Genomic DNA, 17,760 nt, shown 5'->3' on the forward strand with positions numbered 1-17,760 from the left:
TTGTTAGTCCTTCCATGTTAGAAATCCATTTCACATATTGACGTGACTTGTTGTCTTTTGAATATTTTAGGTTGTGGCGTAATTGAGGGGGAAAGCATCTTTTTCTTAGGGGGCGGCAGAATGGACCACCACAAGGTATGAGAGTTGTCGCTAGAGTAGTGTGTTTTAAGCATTAATTAATATACCAGTTAAAACTCACTTCAGTAAAATAACTCACCATTTGAGGAACTGTGTTTTGAATTGTTTGATGATGACAAAGATGTTGTGGCCTAGTCACTTATTAAAACAATGTGTTTGACTGCTGTACTTACCTTGAATTTTAAGCCGTACTTTATATGTATCTAACGTATTAAAAAAATCTTTTGCTGTCTTATGTACATTGCTTGGTATTTAACATGGTTGCAGTATAACTTTAAGTAGGGTTAGCCTTTGTCTGTTGATGTCCTTACGTCATTATTATTCCTGCGGGGATACAAACCTTTATTTTTTATGCAGAACTTACCTTCTGAGGAAGCTGGTCCAGTCGTTTAAGCTGAGTAATAAAGGTTAACTTTTGGCAGGTAGGCGAGGAGTCTGGGTCATTGCCTGCTCACCTGACTGCCAAACCCACTTTTTCTTAAGCTGGCACTTGAGCCAAGACATCTCTGCTTCTCTTGTCAAGGAAGCTTGCATCAGCAACCTGTTTTTTTTTTTTTTTTTTTTTTAAGATTCTTGCATAAAATTTACAGGTTTTCCATATGTTAATGACTAAACTGTGGTTTTTACAGGTATTAACATCTCTTTCCAGCAGTATTTTTGGGTAATATGCTAGTGAAACATTTTCATAAGAAAATCTCTTACTATCTTCTTTTGCAGGGATACATTGCTCTGTGTTTTTGTGAACTTCTTTGGAGGGGCTCTTAGGGCCACCATCACTTTTCTCTACCTCCTCCTCAGTTTTTGGACCACTGGAAAAGGTTTGAGGGAGTTGAGAGTCATCTCCATGAGGTTATCCTTCAGGATTTCCTGACTGACTTACAGGGTGGGGTGCTAGATCTTGTTCATTGGAGAGATTTAAGGGAGTGACCTTGCTAAATAGGCTGAAGGCACACATACACTTTTCGTCATCACTCCTTCATTCTTGCCCCCTTCCTTCATTGGGCATGGCCTCTTTCCTGGCTGTCCTCACAGTCTTTCAAAGGACCAATGCCACTTACTTTCCCCATTTCCAACTAGTGCCTGGGAAGTATTCTTAGAGTAGGGAAGCATGCGTTCCTTGTCTGACTCATAGGATGTTTGTTGGCGTACACACCCGATCAATTCTGTCTTGGATGTCAGACCTATGCAACAACACAGCTCTCTTTGGCATGGCTGTTGTAAATGAATGAGTTCTTGAACTTACTTGTGATCAGTCCCCCAGCTTGTGGCTGGTCATACACTCAGTCTTCATGACCTGGACTTTTCCCATCTTGTTTGCAGTTCACTGTAGGCATTACTTAAGGTCCTTCGCAGCATCCCTCTGGCCCCAAGCTGCAGCCCCTTCACTCCTTTTACCGTATCTCTGTTCATATTCTCTTTCTTCCATCTTACATTCCACCCTCTCCTAATAATTGTTTCATAGTGCAACTGTGAGGTTTTCCTCTTGTTACTCCTTTAAAACTTTTCTCCTCTCAATTTCCCTTTCAGTGCTTGGCCTTAGGCCTAAATTTTGTTTCACCCCATCTTGTTTGTGTTGCTTCAGATGTTCCCAAAGAATTATAAACCTTGTATGACTACTGATCTTGCTGATTATCTGGTAACAACCTAGTATTTGTTTCATCCAGCATGATACCATGACTGGGATCCATTCAAACTGTCACCTGGAACCATTTGCTGTTCAGTTTTGTTCTTGCAGGTCAAGAATTGTTGCGGGGTCTATAAGTGAAGGTTAAACCATTCATCTTTCTCAGTCTCTTTCTATGCCTGCTGATTGTGACTTGATGCCCTAGACTATTTGGTTGTGATACTTGTCGCAGTCCTTTGAACAGGTATAGGTTAGAGTTATTTTGTCTTCTCCATCCATGTTAGTTGAGTGTCATCCTTTCTTTAATGGATCCAGTAGGGCCTCAGAGTCCCCTGTTTAAGTAATCATGTCAGGCTGAGTTGGAGAGGCCTTTCAATGGGACCACAGGACTCATCTGTAAGCACGATGGCTGCAGGGAAGCAGTAAGGGCTTCTTGTCACCTGGTGTCCTCCATTGAGCGCACCTCGAATTTCACGTAAGATTAAACCATCCTTTGTCTGCTCAGGTCCCTTATGTGCCTCTTCCAGTTGTATATTACGGTTGCTGCATCCTCTGTTGCTGATAGGACCTCCCTTGTTTGGGATCCTCAGTTCTGGTCTGATTCTTTAGAGCCTATTATTATTCTGACCCCTTAACGGATGTTGTACCTACTCGGACCTACAGCTGATTAAGAGGTCATCTACTTGAGTGGTCATTCTCTAAGAGTCCAATTTTCTTATTTCGTGACCTCTTAGTTGTCTTGCATGGTAGAGGCTCCTGTGACAGTACCATCTGTAAAGTCAAGCATTCTTCTAGAGGTGCTTGGGCCAGTTAGCTTGACTCCACCTTAGCCTTTGAGGTAATTTTTCTTCCAGACATACTAGCCACATCAGCTTGATTTCAGTCAGACAATATGTGGTGGTTTCTTTAGTTCATTCTTCCATTTGACTGTGACTGCCACCCCCATAGTTCCCCTATGAGGCATGAGTTTGGTTGTCACTGTCTTTATGGGAGGCCTCTGCCCAGTTCTTCCACGGGGATCAAGCCTAGAACAATTACAATTTTGTACTTCATACATCTCTTCAGGAGCTTCCATCAGGTTGCAATGCCTAATGCTTCCTCATTTAGGCACTTGCCCACTGGAGGGCGATCTTGGTACCGCTCCTTCTGACTTTGTGTTCTTAGGGTGGACCCTTCATGTGTTTTTTTGCAAAGGAGAAGACCTGGACTCTGCACATTTTAGTGCAGGGGGTTTAGAATTGCAACTGTCCCATTGATGTGGAATTTCAGGTAGGTTTTATTGGTTGGGACCTAACTTAGTGGCTTCATCCTTCTTGTCTACAACAGGGCATCATGGGCCCCTGGTTATTTTTGTACCTAGACCCTATGGTGTTGCTCAAAATGTTTTGCACTTCCCAACTCCTTTAGGAGTTGGGAAACCAAATTTGCATTGGTTGGTGAAGAGACACATCAGATTCCATGTCTCTTTCCCACTTTTGTGCCCTTCCCAACAGTAAATAGTCTAACTCTTAGTTCACACTGGTTGGTTACACAGCTAGGAGTGATATATTCTCCTCTTTGCCCTCTCTTTAACAAGGGTTGCTAGGTATAGAGTAAGTCATTCATCCTGAATGATGGTACTGCTACCTACCAACCTTGATTTCTTGTTAAGTGAGAAAAACAGGATTGCGTAGAACTTCTCATAGAGTATGATTTGATATGGTGAACTACTCTCTGGCACAGGGCCTTATCAGCCTCTTGCATCGGACACCAAGCTTTATAGGAGGTTAGAAGATAATTTGCTTGTTCTTAGACCTACAAACATGAAGTGTGTTATCACAATCCCATCTCTGCATTTGTCAGTTTCCTAAAGAAAAGTAGGGTTGACAGTCAGATGAGCAGGCAGTACCTCCACCCTTGACATGCTTGCTGATAGCTAACTACATTTACCAAGCTGTAGTGCCCCGACCAGCTCTTGCCAAAGTTATATTCTGTATAAAAGACTTTGGATTTGTACTGTATATTTAGGAAATATGCAGATTATTTTCAGCTTTTTTTTTTTTTAATTCTTTTCCAGTGCCCTTAGATCTTTGTTGGTATTCTTGTTCTTTGAGTTTTGTGCAGTGTAACCAGAGTTGAAGTATTGTACAATATTTGCTATTATTCTCCATTACCTCAGATATACTTTTCCATTAGTTCTTTTGAGTTTCTACTAAGATTTTTAGAAGTGCAGTATTTCAAAGTACAGTTTGTGGCATTTGATCCCTATTGGACTTTCGTGAAAGTATTCAGTGTAATGTTGAATTTAAAAGATGTAGTTCTGCTTATATCCAGCTGGAAGAAATTTATAAATGTTAGAAAACTGTCTGTTATTTAAATTCAGGAATTTAATTTTTTTTCATCAGGCCTAGGTAGGATTTGCATCCCAAATGCCCCAGACCAGTGAGCCAACTATGGATCGAAAATAGAGATATGGTAGAATTCATATTACTTCTGGAACAAAAAATATTGCGTTAAGCCTGCAACACTGACTTCTGTACAGTATAAATTTTTTTCTTACCACTTAGAGGAAAACCCACTTAGAGGAAATATTAATGTGTTTGTGTCAGTGACAGAATTGCCGCATTCAGGTGGGATACTGACAGGAGGAGTCTTAAATGGATACAAAGAATAGGCAGAGCTATAGTTCTGTGAATAATAATATGGGTTGATATAGTGTAGGAGAAAGAATTCGGGAGAGGGAAGCAATACTAGAATACTTTCAAAGCCAAGGATGAAAGTTGATGAACACAATATTAAAGGAGCCCAGAGAGAAGTTAAAATATCAAACCGTTTATGCTAAAGATTGTACTTTAGTAAATTTTGTGTAATCTTACCATGAAGACAGCACTTTGAAGCATAGTGGATTATGGTGACACAGGACATTTTAGGCGTAAGAATAGCTGACTTCCATTATAGTAAAAAAATAAAAGCAAGAATGGTTTTTACATTGATTATACAGATTATTTCCTATTCTGTAGTACACATATAAGTGTAATTACACTTCTTTTAATCACAAATCTTAGAATTTTAGATAATTTTACAAAGCAAAATTCCACTCAGTGATTTCTAGATTGTACACTACCTCCACTCTTTCATCTTATTTTAAATATCAGACCTCACAATCCCATAGATACTATGGACATTCACTTTGGTCAGTCTCATACCATTCACTCAAAAATCAGGAATCCTCTGCCACCTTCAGTATTTCCTGAACCATATGCTGGGCAGTCTTACTAACCACTATCTTTACACATATGAAAATCACTTTGGTATAAATAATGAATTAGTTTGTGTTCTTACCATCAACAAGAATGTACAGGCAGTCCCTTGTTATCGGCGGGCTTAGTTATCAGCGATCCAGTTTTTCGGTGCCTGTCTAGTGACGAAAATCACCGATTTTCTGTGCCGATAATCACATATTGGCGCTGATACATACCTAACAGAAGTGCTGATAACCGAAAATTGGCGATTTTTGCTTATTGTCATGCTGTCGGAACGGAACCCCGCTGATAACTGGGGACTGTCTGTATCTGAAAATCATCAGTAATAGGTATGCCCAAGTTAGGGGTCTGTTCTAGATTTCCAGCAGTGATTTTATTGCTCTGTGGAAACTCTACTAAAGGCTAGAAAAACATCTTGGGCACAGAAGAGCCTTAACTGTTATACGGGGAGTGACCAGCATGCTGGAAGAGCAGTCAGTGAGAGAAATAATATTTGCTTATTATTATTATTGTTAATATTGTTATTATTATTATGATGATGATGAAGCTGTTGAACACTTCATACGGAACGAACCCATAGAGGCCACTGACTTGAAATTCAAGCTTCCTGTAAATTATTAAAATACAAGGAGAATTGTATTAGGGTAGTAATGCAATGCAGTTTTACTTGAACATCGTAAGTTCAATTGCATGACATCATCAGGGAGGTTGTTCCACAGCCCAACAGTGTGAGGAAGTTGATATAAGGATGGATTAACCTCAAGTATATCATTGGCTGTGCTACAGTAAAGCTGTGACATAACAGCCTCTCTAAGTTAAATTGTATTGAGCTAGCAGGTAAGGAAGGAGGGTTCATATCTTTGGAGGTGCCTCTGCATGTTCCCTGTTATCACAGGCAATAAGGTACACTTAGTGTAAACTTACTAACAGTACTTGTCTGATTTGGTAAACAAAATTATGTGTGAGGTTATTTGTATCCATTTAGCAGTTTTTTATTTGAGGGTAAGTCCTCATGGAGTAATTTTATCAAATCTAACTATACAGTATTCTTTGTTTTGCAGGCAATTCCTTTGGTGGTGGGTTTGGTGGTAGTGGTTGGCACAGCTATTTTGACGAAGCTTTATCTGTCAAAGAAACGTGGTCCACCCAAAACCCTTCAGGACCCAACTGTCAAGTATCCCTTGGAATTAATTGAACGGGAAGACATATCTCACGACACGCGCCGGTTCAGGTTTAAGCTGCCGTCCCCTGACCACATTTTGGGTAAGGTTTGTAAATTTTAGCCAAATTTTAAAATGGTTTTAGGCTTAGTGAAGGCATTTAATCAAGCAGGCTTTCTTTATCTGCATATGATTGAGCAATATTTATTAAACCCTGTAGCGGGGCTAGTGCCGTCAGTGCACCTCATGCTGTGCTCTGTAGACATCACTTAACCCTTAAACGCCTACTGGACGTATCATATGTCGACTAAAATTGTCTGTTGGGTGCCAAGTGGATATACCGTACGTCGACTACAAAAAATTTCAACCTTCGGTCAACTTTGACTCGACCGAAATGGTCGAAAAACGCAATTGTAAGCTAAAACTCTTACATTCTAGTAATATTCAATCATGTACCTTCATTTTGCAACAAATTGCAAGTCTCTAGCACAATATTTCGATTTATGGTGAATTTTTGAAAAAAACTTTTTTCTTACGCCCGCGCGGTAACTCGGCCGGAAATTTCAGAAATTCTTATGTCATTTTGTCGTAATTTTTGCACTGTTCTATATTAGCCGTTACATAAAGTTTTATATATGAAAATGTGCGCAATTTCATGTACAATACAACAGAAAATAACTCATGGTTGTAGCTTTTATGAGTTTTGAAATATTTTCATATAAATCACGATAACTGCCAAAATTTCAACCTTCGGTCAACTTTGACTCAACCAAAATGGTAAAAAAACGCAATTCTACGCTAAAACTTACATTCTAGTAATATTCAATCATTTACCTTCATTTTGTTTGCAACCAATTGGAAGTCTCTAGCACAATATTTCGATTTATGGTGAATTTTTGAAAAAAACTTTTTCCTTACGTCCGCGCCAGAAATTCTTTTATCACGTTGTCGTAATGTTTGCACTGTTTTATATTAGTCGTTACATAAAGTTTTATATATGGAAGTGTGCGCAATTTCATGTAGAATACAACAGAAAGTAACTCATGGTTGTAGCTTTTATCAGTTTTGAAATATTTTCATATAAATCATGATAACTGCCAAAATTTCAAGCTTCGGTCAGTTTTAACTCGACCGAAATGGTAAAAAAACGCAATTATAAGCTAAAACTCTTACATTCTAGTAATATTCAATCATGTACCTTCATTTTGCAACAAACTGGAAGTCTCTAGCACAATATTTCGATTTATGGTGAATTTCTGAAAAAAAAAAAACTTTTTCCGTACGTCTGCGCGCGGTAACTCGGCCGAACATCTCAGAAATTCTTTCGTCATGTTGTCGTAATGTTTGCATCGTTTTACATTAGTCGTTACATAAACTTTTATATATGAAAATGTGCGCAATTTCATGTAGAATAGAGCAGAAGATAGCTCATGGTTGTAGCTTTTATCAGTTTTGAAATATTTTCACATAAATCACGATAACTGCCAAATTTCAACCTTCGGTCAACTTTAACTCGACCGAAATGGTAAAAAAACGCAATTGTAAGCTAAAACTCTTACATTCTAGTAATATTCAATTGTTTACCTTCATTTTGCAATAAATTGGAAGTCTCTAGCACAATATTTCGATTTATGGTGAATTTTTGAAAAACATTTTCCTTACGTCTCATGCTGTAACTCGGCCGAACATCTCAGAAATTCTTTCGTCTCGGTTTCGTAATATTTGCACCGTTTTATATTAGTCGTTACATAAAGTTTTATATATGAAAATGTGCGCAATTTCATGTACAATACAACAGAAAATAACTCATGGTTGTAGCTTTTATCAGTTTTGAAATATTTTCATATAAATCATGATAAATAGAAAAAATTCGACTTTCGGTCAACTTTAACTCGACCGAAATGGTCGAAAACTGCAATTGTAAGCTAAAACACTTACAGTCTAGTAATATTCAATCAATTAGCTTCATTTTTCAACAAACGGGAAGTCTCTAGCACAGTATTTCGATTTATGGTGAATTTTTGAAAAAAACATTTTTTTACGTCCACGCGTTACGAATTCATGCATCATTTTGTGATAATATTTTCTCTGTGTTGCTTTGATCGTTTTACAATTTGTTATATACCAAAATCATCGCAATTTAGTGTACAATACAAAGAAAAAAAATAACCCATTAGCTTTAACCGTTTTGCTCACAGCGCGATTTGTATAAAATTATATATGAAAAATTTTTTTTCGCTGTTATATATTTAAATATTTATATATGATAATGATATTTTTTTCATTTCTGATGGTTGCATACTAAACTTCAGGCAATGACAAAAAAAGGAGCCAAAAATGAACTCTTAATCTTAAAAACTAAGCGTGCTGTGATTTTTTGAAAAAAACTTTTTTTCAGCTTCGGCGCTAACTCCCGAACACTGCCGGCATACGGGAGACGTTTTTGTAAATAAAGGCTTGGCATTAGAGGGTTAATAAATGAAAATGCTTTTTGGCCAATCTACACTATTAATAGATACAAATCCTTTTGGGTCAACCCAGTGAGAGCTAAATAAATTACCTCAGTGGTGTGGTTAAACTTCTTTATAAAAAGTGGCATGGTTGTACATTAAAATAATTACAAAGCCTACATTTTCTTATAGGATGCTATTTAAGAAATATTTAGAAGTGGTTTTATTAGTGTGACCTTGTAATTCCAAATTCCATTAACTTTAAGATTAACTGATGTGCATTTTGTATTTTTATACAGGTTTGCCAATTGGACAGCATATCTACCTGTCAGCCCGGGTAGATGGACAACTTGTTGTTCGTCCATACACTCCAGTCTCTTGTGATGAGGACAAAGGGTACATGGATTTGGTCATCAAGGTATGCATCTCTCTCTCTCTCTCTGCTTACAATGTTCTTAGATTTAACTGAAGGTTCTCTGGGTTGTTTAACATCTTTTACCTCTCATCTTTCCCTGTGATCTCTTTCCACATAGCTGTTCAATTTATTTTAAAAGAGGTGACAACCAAGAGGGTTAAAGAAAATTCTTTCTTGGATATATAAAAATATGGAACTAGTTGAATCTTAGGATGGTAACTTAGTACATATATAATTTTATTTTAAAAAGGTAACAACCGAGGGATACATAGAAAATTCTTCCTATAGGGGGTTGGTGCCATTAGTGCACCTCATGCAGTGCACTGTAGGCATTACTTAAGGTTTCTTCCATCTTATTTTCCACTCTCTCCTAACAATTGATTCATTGTGCAGCTGCGAGCTTTTCTTCCTGTTATGCCTTTCAGACCTTTATACTGTCAGTTTCTGTTTCAGTGGCAAATGACATGACAGTTCAAAAATAAAAAATCTAAAAATGCTCATACATGAGTATTTTAATAGTTTTATCACAAAAAGTGCATTTAGTCATGAAAATGATAGGAAAATACAGTAACCAGTGAATATTTCGTAGTGAAAACTACTGTGAATGGGGTGAATTTTCCACAAATAATGTGTATATACATTCCACAGAGAAATCCATGAATACTACACAAGTCACGAGTCAGACGACAACTCACTGCAGTAAAATCAACCTTTGTGGTCTTATATAATTATTATAATATGAAAAATTGTAATCATTAATTTGAATATCACTAATACAGGAAAACAAATCCCTTACTTAGATATAGGTGTTCTGGTGTTGTTGCTATCCCAGGCAAGACAGTTCCCATTTGCTTCATCCCTCTCTTGTAACAAACTTATGAGACGCAATCATTCAAATTTCATGAGATGCAATCGTTCAAATTTCTCCCTCATAAAGGTAGTACCTCTCTTGCTTATGGCAATGAAATTGCATGAACACACTACACGGTAAGAAAATCCGAACAGGAAATGCATCACAAAGCACTAGGATATCGCCTGAACCAGAACCGCACACAAATTGAGATGGGTTATTGGTAAAACCTGACACTATGTTTGGAACTGTTATGTACTTATATAATTTCATATTTCCAAAAATATGCAGTAAAAATATGTCAAGAAATATAAAATATTATATGTATACTATTTGGCATGGTACATCTGTGATATGACTATGACGAGTTCAAAATATCAAGATACATAAATATATACAGTATTTACTTTAATTGATATTTTTTCTTAGAAAACAAACAAGCTCTTAAAGCAGAAAATGGGTAGTTTTAGTAGGATACTGAAGTAAATTTCTCACTTTCTACTATCCAGAATTGGCAAGTCATACAGACATTGTATGACAATTTGTCGCTCAATGTTGCTCACAGGGCAATATTGCAGGGTGATATCAAGATACATAGATACATATTTATAGCTGTATTATATTTTTTGAGAGAGAGTCAGTTTTTATCGTAGGTAATGTGTATTTTAGCAAGAAAGTAAAGTATATTTCTCACTTCCACCTAAAAAGTCATACAGAATGTTTGCGAATATTTTTCGCTCAATGCCGCTCAAGTGCTGGTAAATGCGGTGAACAAAAATTTAGACATATCAGTCCAAAACTTTAAAAAATTAAAAATCGATAATTCCTCAAAATTCTGTGATCAGCATGCCCCTTAAAATTATTATCTTCATTCAGGTTTACTTCAAGAACGTTCACCCAAAGTTCCCTGATGGTGGCAAGCTGAGTCAGTACATGGAAGCAATGTCCCTTGGAGAGACCATTGATGTCAGGGGTCCATCTGGCTTGCTTGAATACCATGGTAATGGCACCTTTGCCATTAAACCAGATAAGAAATCCCCTCCCAATCTTGTCACAGCCAAAAAAGTCAACATGATCGCAGGTATGTCAATAATGTCTATATTTACAATGTTTTTTTTATATCAAGGTTCATTAAATTATTTTTTATTTTTTAATAAGCGGTCTCTTCTTTCTGTATCCTTTACTCTGTTATTTCTTTTTGATGAACACCATATTAAAGCTTGAATTTCAAGCCAATGCCCCCTTTGGTGGGCTTGTTCTATATGAATATGGAATAATAATAATAGAGTAATAATAATAATAATTTTCCTACCTGCTGTAATCAGGTTACAAGTATGAATGTTGAATGCTTTGCTAATATGGGTTAAGTCAAGTTGTAGAGGAAAGGTATGTTTAGCCAAGTGTTTTATGACTGTCATATTACATTCAACTTGTGACTCCTGCTAAGTTACTCTGCCATTGCTTTTGTCTCTCCTGTAAGAAATATGTCAAGACTTGAAGATTGGAGGTACAGAAAACTAATATCTTTCCTTAGTCAGGCTAAAATTGCTCAATGTAGGCTATAAAAAATGTCAAATAACAAGAAGAGGAAGTTTTGGATTTATTGATGCTCTTTTCCAGTTAGAGGTAGGAAGAATGAAATTGACAATGGAAAAGCATGAAGTTTGAAAGTTGCATTTAAAAGCAAATAGTTCCGTTGCTGGGTGGGAAATTTGTATCAATACTGTATTTTACAATGAAAATGCGAATAAAATTAAGATACCTTGTTCATTTTGATCAAAAGCTACGTTTCTCTGAGTTCATTTTGACCAGAAACTATGTTACATGTGATTCATTTTGACCAGAGCTACATTACTTTGTGCGAACTTTGGCTTTTGTTCTTCGTGTTTTGGTTGCTCATTTCTGAATGTTTTCATTTGAACCATACACTGAAAATTTTAACAGTGGAGCCACTGACGCACAGATTGACTTTAAAGTGAAAAAAAGTATTGATGTCATTAAAGATTATTACAGCATTGTTATTAACACAACTTAGCTTGGTGTGAGCTAATTTGTCATTGAAGGATAGAAAGATGATGAAAGCCCAGAAACTGAAAAATTAAGCAAGAAAAAGTGACTGCCGATATAGCATGAAAAAGCAGTCAGTAAAAACTTCTGTGGCCTTTGTATGCCTTCTTTTAGAAGTAGTATGTAATGTGATATCAGGGAAGAGATATCAAGATATACATTGTGGTTTATGATTTTTGTGTACATACAGCTTTGGAAAATACACTTCAGTCAGTCTTGTTTCCGTGGGGTTTAAAAATCGATCTTTTTTGTGCCATAATTATCAAAGGTCACATGTGTTAGGAACTCATTGTAACTCAGCATTTATGAAAACAAATGCCACGTTATTTTCGTGGAGTTTCTATCCCAGTGTAACCCTTTTTGATAAATACTTTAGTTTATGACACATTAAGGATAAATAGGAAAGTTTCCCCATCTGGTAAGGAGATAAAACTGGAAAAATGAATAGTTTATGACACATTAAGGATAAATAGGAAAGTTTCCCCATCTGGTAAGGAGATAAAACTGGAAAAATGAACTCTTCCAGTAACATGGCTAAGAAACGACAGCAATATGCTTGCATGTCCTGGGCAAAATAAAAAGAGGGTTGACCTTTCACCAGATTTTGAGACAGCTAGCCGGATTTACTTGAAGGTTTTTTTTATTGTAAATATTGTTTAAATTGCTGCCTCCCTTTATATTTTATCATACTCTAAGTCAGTTGTAAGGCCAAGAAATCATGGGAAAATGTGGTAAATTAAGATTTAACCACATAAAAGTTCAGGCAAGAAGAGTACAGGACAGAAGAGATTGTAAAGAACTTGTTCAAATTTAACCCCATGAAAGAAACAGGATGATAATGTTTTTTCTTCATGCAGGTGGCACAGGAATTACTCCAATGTTGCAGTTGATCAGACACGTTGCACGCAGTGAAAGTGATAAGACTCATTTGGCACTCTTGTTTGCCAACCAAACTGAGGCAGATATACTCCTCAGACATGAGTTGGAGGAAGTCTTATCACAACACCCAGATAAATTCAAGTTGTGGTATACTGTTGATCGTCCTGAATCGGGTAAGTTAGAATTTTAGAGGGTACAGGTTGCTGTTTGATTCTTAAGATTATTTTATGTGATTTGGTGTCGCTAGGTAATTGTGTTGTATGCTTGCATGAAACTGTAAACTATTGCCAAAGTACACTTAGTTTGTTCTGTTGCAACCCCACTCTCTCTTATTTGTCTCATTCTTGGTTTAAATGTTCCTTGACTCTCTGCTGTTTCCTCAAACAGAAAGATGATTAGCAGTAGCATGATGCTTGTGCCACATGGAGCCTTAGGTACCCCATCAATCATCTGCTTTACTTTTCACGCATAACTATTAACAGTTGAGCAGAATTCTCCAAGCTTTTCCCTCCAAAAGAGGCTTGCCTTCATCCATAATTCAGTTATTCTTATGTAATTTATCTTTTCAGCTTTTTCCATTCAATTTTCATTATCAGCAATAAAAGTGTGATTTATACACTTGAGTCTAGTTATGTTGGCAATTTCTGTTCTCTGGATCACTGGTCTTGCAGTTAGCAACTAATAATTGTCATTTTTGGTTGTAGTATATGCAGTGAGTAAGAATGACTGTCCTGACTGCCTTGTGTAGTATTTTTTAAGCTTGCAATTTTTGCAACTATTGTTTTGGGCATTTGTTTTGGGCATTATCTTCCAAGAAAGATGAATTTTTACAGTTTTTGCATTATTATTCCTTAATATGTTTCCTGCATAGTTTTGTGTACAAACACCACCCTACTTACGAACATTCAACTTACAAACATTCTGAGATAAAAACAAATGGGATTGCAAATTAAAATTGTGTTTAGAGCATTCCCCTTTGCCACCCGCAAGTTCAAATTTTGTTTTGCAAACCTATTCTGTACATACAGTACTGCATGTACAGTGTATTTTGTTGTAGGATGAAAAACTTACCGTGCTGTATTGATTTTATATCATACTTTACTTCAGTAGTCATGAAGAGCACAGTAGTAGCCCAATTTATAAGCAATTCAGCATACGAATGGTAGTCCGGAACGTAACTCGTTTGTAAGTAGGGTGGTGTCTGTACTCAATTTGGTGGATTTTGGTATATATTGGGTAAGAATATTTATGAATATCAAAATTTTATACAGTAAACCCCTCATATTTGTGGGGGATGCATATATATGTTCCACAGAGAAATCTGTAAATAGGTGAGTCCGCGAATTGTGAGACTGTACTGTATAGTTTTTTCTTGTTATATTTTATACTGTCTAGTTTTTCTTTTTATATAGGTTGGAAGTACAGCAATGGCTTTGTAAGTGCTGAAATGATTTCGGAACACCTTTTTCCACCTTCTGACGACACGCTGGTGTTGATGTGTGGTCCCCCACCGATGATCAACTTTGCTTGTATTCCAAACCTTGACAAACTTGGATATTCACCCAGTATGAGGTTTGCCTATTAAACTGAGAGGAGTATATAAACAGTATTCTGTAAAGCTTGGCTGTTACTAACAAAGGTAGGATTAAGGATGTAAGCTCTTTCTGGTGGATTTCGATGTGCTTTTGTCCACTGGAAAAAATGGGAAGACATTAGTAACAAGACATGAACAAAATGAAATGGTTTTCGACAAAGCACAGTTGGCCCTTTATGTATGCAACCATGCGGTTTTCAGCTCCCTTCTTCCTTTATATTATAGCCGGATTTCACAGCTGCTAATCTAACATGCCATATTGCCATATGTACTTTTAACCCGCTGTAAGTTACATTACAAGTGCAGTTTGTACGTTTATAAATACAGTAAATACATTTTAAATATACTTTAAAAAATACCAACATAAAATGTTTGCACAGTAAAAAATACCACCATAAAATGTTTGCAGAGTAAACTGTCAGCACCAAAAACAGTCACCTGTAAACAACAAATTGTCTTGATAATTGCCCCAGTATATTTAGTTATTTGCAGTTCGCATCTAACAAAAAACATTAGTACAGCACGGGAGGATGTTTATATATGTTGTCTTATTTTATGACAAGTTGGCTTCATAGGATTATATATATGTGTTTGTAGTACTCCTATTTTCAACGTGTGGATCCACATTTATGGGTGGAAGAAAAAGAGAAGAGAGGAGTAAGAACAATCTTAGTTTCTCTCTCTCTCTCTCTCTCTCTCTCTCTCTCTCTCTCTCTCTCTCTCTCTCTCTCTCTCTCTCTCTCTCTCTCTCTGCATGATTGTGACTCCTTTTAATTTGAAGAGACTTATTTATGGCATCAATTGAATTTTTGTCTTTGCAATAACAAGTACAGTAGGAGAGATACAGTATATGTATTACACACATATGCTAGTACACATACCATTTTGTTGATATTATTGCTGCCTCTAGTATTATTGGATTGCAATTTGAGATATTTCATTTGATTAGTGACTTGCCTAAGTTTAACATTTATGAAAGGTATGCTGGTGTAAATATTATTTTCAGTTGATACTCAAGCAATTCGTTGCAAGTCTAGTTGACAGCTCTGTAAGTTAGGTGTTGGACTTATCTTGAGTTTACATTTATGTTAGACCTGAATTTGTAAATTATGTTGATGTATAAAACTTTGAGCTGCTGAAACAGAGACTTTTTCATATGAAAATGTTTCTCTGTCTCCTTTTTACATGAGTAAAAATTTTGCATGTGTTGTTTTTCTAGCACAGAAGGAATAGTTAGTAAAGATCAGGCTGTATACAACAAAAGTTATTTTATACTAATACTAATATTAGGACTTTCTGTTTAACTGTTAGTCCGTAATAATGACAATTTAGTCATTAATTCTTTATGCCTTCCTTCAGTTTTATGGCATGGACCTTGAAACCATAGTGATGAAACCCTATTTTTTTATCATTTATTTATTTATGGTTAATAAATTGTATTGTAAGAATTAAGTTTGTATATTGCATATGTAAAGACACTGTTGTTCTCATCAAAATGATAAAGTATAATGCTTTATGCATATTTTCTTGGGAGGCAACGTTGACTAAGTTGCATGGGACATTCAACCACAAAAGTAATGCTTCTCATATAGCACAGTATGTGTTTTGCCTTTTTTCTATTTTCAATTTTTCAATATTTTTAATTATAAAACTTAAGTACGTGTCTTGTTTGTAGATGCTGGAGGAGATATTTTTTGGCATATCTCGTTACGTACATTAAATTTTCCGTGCATTAAGTTTTCCCAAAATACCGTGAAGAGACAGATTCATGAACAAAAAGTTTGCAAAAACAAGGGCCAACTGTAGTTTATTGTTTTTCATCATAGAATAATGCATACAAAAAGTGTACTTTTTGTTATGTGCAATTATTATCAGAATAAGTGTCACAAAAGTGAATTTACTATTGAGGCACTGATTTTGGTATTCTTACTACCAGCATTAGCCTTTTAGTTGACCTGATTAACATCTTTCACAAGTAGCAAAAGTTGTAGCGTTGATTAGTTGAATACTACTCTGCTACGTAAACTATCCTTTGTTATTTTGCAATTAAATATTGTAGAGTAAGTCACCGGCAATTGTCAGAACACTAGAGTGGAGTTGGTCAAATATGTAATGTATTTCTGATATGGAGTGCACTTACTGTCTGACAAAAGTATATTAGCTTGAGATTTGCTGGAAGCTGGTGAGTTTTTGATTTATCAGATGTTGAGTGGAGTTTGTTTCAGGCTTCAGCACTTGTAATATATTTCTTGTAGAATTGTAAAATGCTGATTTGTAATTCTTATCAGATAGTGATGGTAATATAGACGCTACCCTACATACGGAAGAGTTACGTTCCGAACGGCCGTTCATATCTTGCATTGTTTGTAAATTGGTCTTCATGCCTATTTAAGTACAGTATGATATAATTCAGTACAGTACTGTACATTTTTTCATCCTAAAACACAAAACAGTACTGTACACATTATATATAGTACTGTATTTTATAGAGCACAGTACTTTATTAATGTAAATACATGAAACCTAAGTAAATTGTAAAGATAATAAAGTTGTTTCTTACCGAACACAATTTTAATTTATGGTCACGTTTGTTTGTACAGTATCTGAATGTTCATTACTTGAATGTTCGTAAGTAGGGTAGTATCTGTGTAAAGAATTGCTGGTATCTTTGACGGATTACAAACATCCAAGGAATTCGATTGGCTTGTGTAGATAAAACTGGGTGACCAGATCTGTAACTAATGTATATTTGTGGTATGACTAAATATCTGTAACCCCTGTTGATGATGGGCAAATTATTTTTAATAGTTCAGAGAGATTACTGTCATTGTCAGTATGATAACCAGATTGAGTCTATTTGTTTGGTTGAGGGCTTACAGCCTGTAAAAATACCATAGTTACTGTTTGCTTTAGCTATACTGTATGAAGAAAAGTGTAAAATGTAATAAAAAAGTTCTGAGTTTCTTTGTATGTATTTTAAGATGACACCCTCTTTTTCCTTATTGAATCGTAGAGTAGAAATGGGTTACTTCTCATGCACGTAGTACACTAACAAATTTCTTGCGTAGTTTTGCCTTGTTTATAGTGGTATGGAATATTAAGTAAGCAGTAGTACTTGTATAGCAGTTAGGTTTGCAGACAGAATTTTCGACTTCCAGTTTGGCTTAGAAACTTCATCAGATTGACTTATTTGTTCCTTTGATAAATTTATATGTTGTGTGAAATGGTTAAAATTCTTTCATTAGTAATAAAGAGTAGTAAAACTTCCATTATTATTTGTAAACTAGGTAAAAATAGGTATGTATGAAAGATAAATTTCCCAGTATAATGAAAGGTAGTAA

At 35.9% G+C, this 17,760-nt stretch overlaps 1 protein-coding gene across 4 annotated transcripts in view; it reads left to right on the forward strand.

Moving 5' to 3' along the window:
- The window catches only part of LOC136828776 (NADH-cytochrome b5 reductase 3), a 60,484-nt gene extending 43,101 nt beyond the window's left edge, over nucleotides 1-17,383 (forward strand). For 3 of the 4 annotated variants that reach the window (XM_067086997.1, XM_067086996.1, XM_067086994.1), the window contains exons 2-7: nucleotides 71-135; nucleotides 6,066-6,267; nucleotides 8,914-9,032; nucleotides 10,756-10,960; nucleotides 12,804-12,998; nucleotides 14,238-17,383. In XM_067086997.1, coding sequence (XP_066943098.1) covers nucleotides 121-135; nucleotides 6,066-6,267; nucleotides 8,914-9,032; nucleotides 10,756-10,960; nucleotides 12,804-12,998; nucleotides 14,238-14,410 — 909 coding nt within the window. In that variant the 5' untranslated portion in view covers nucleotides 71-120 and the 3' untranslated portion in view covers nucleotides 14,411-17,383. The remainder of the gene's footprint in view (nucleotides 1-70; nucleotides 136-6,065; nucleotides 6,268-8,913; nucleotides 9,033-10,755; nucleotides 10,961-12,803; nucleotides 12,999-14,237) is intronic. The other variant, XM_067086995.1, reaches the window with a different exon arrangement.
- The last annotated feature ends 377 nt before the right edge of the window (nucleotides 17,384-17,760 follow it).

The sequence above is a fragment of the Macrobrachium rosenbergii genome, chromosome 43, assembly GCF_040412425.1.
Source record: "Macrobrachium rosenbergii isolate ZJJX-2024 chromosome 43, ASM4041242v1, whole genome shotgun sequence".
Lineage (NCBI taxonomy): Eukaryota > Metazoa > Arthropoda > Malacostraca > Decapoda > Palaemonidae > Macrobrachium > Macrobrachium rosenbergii.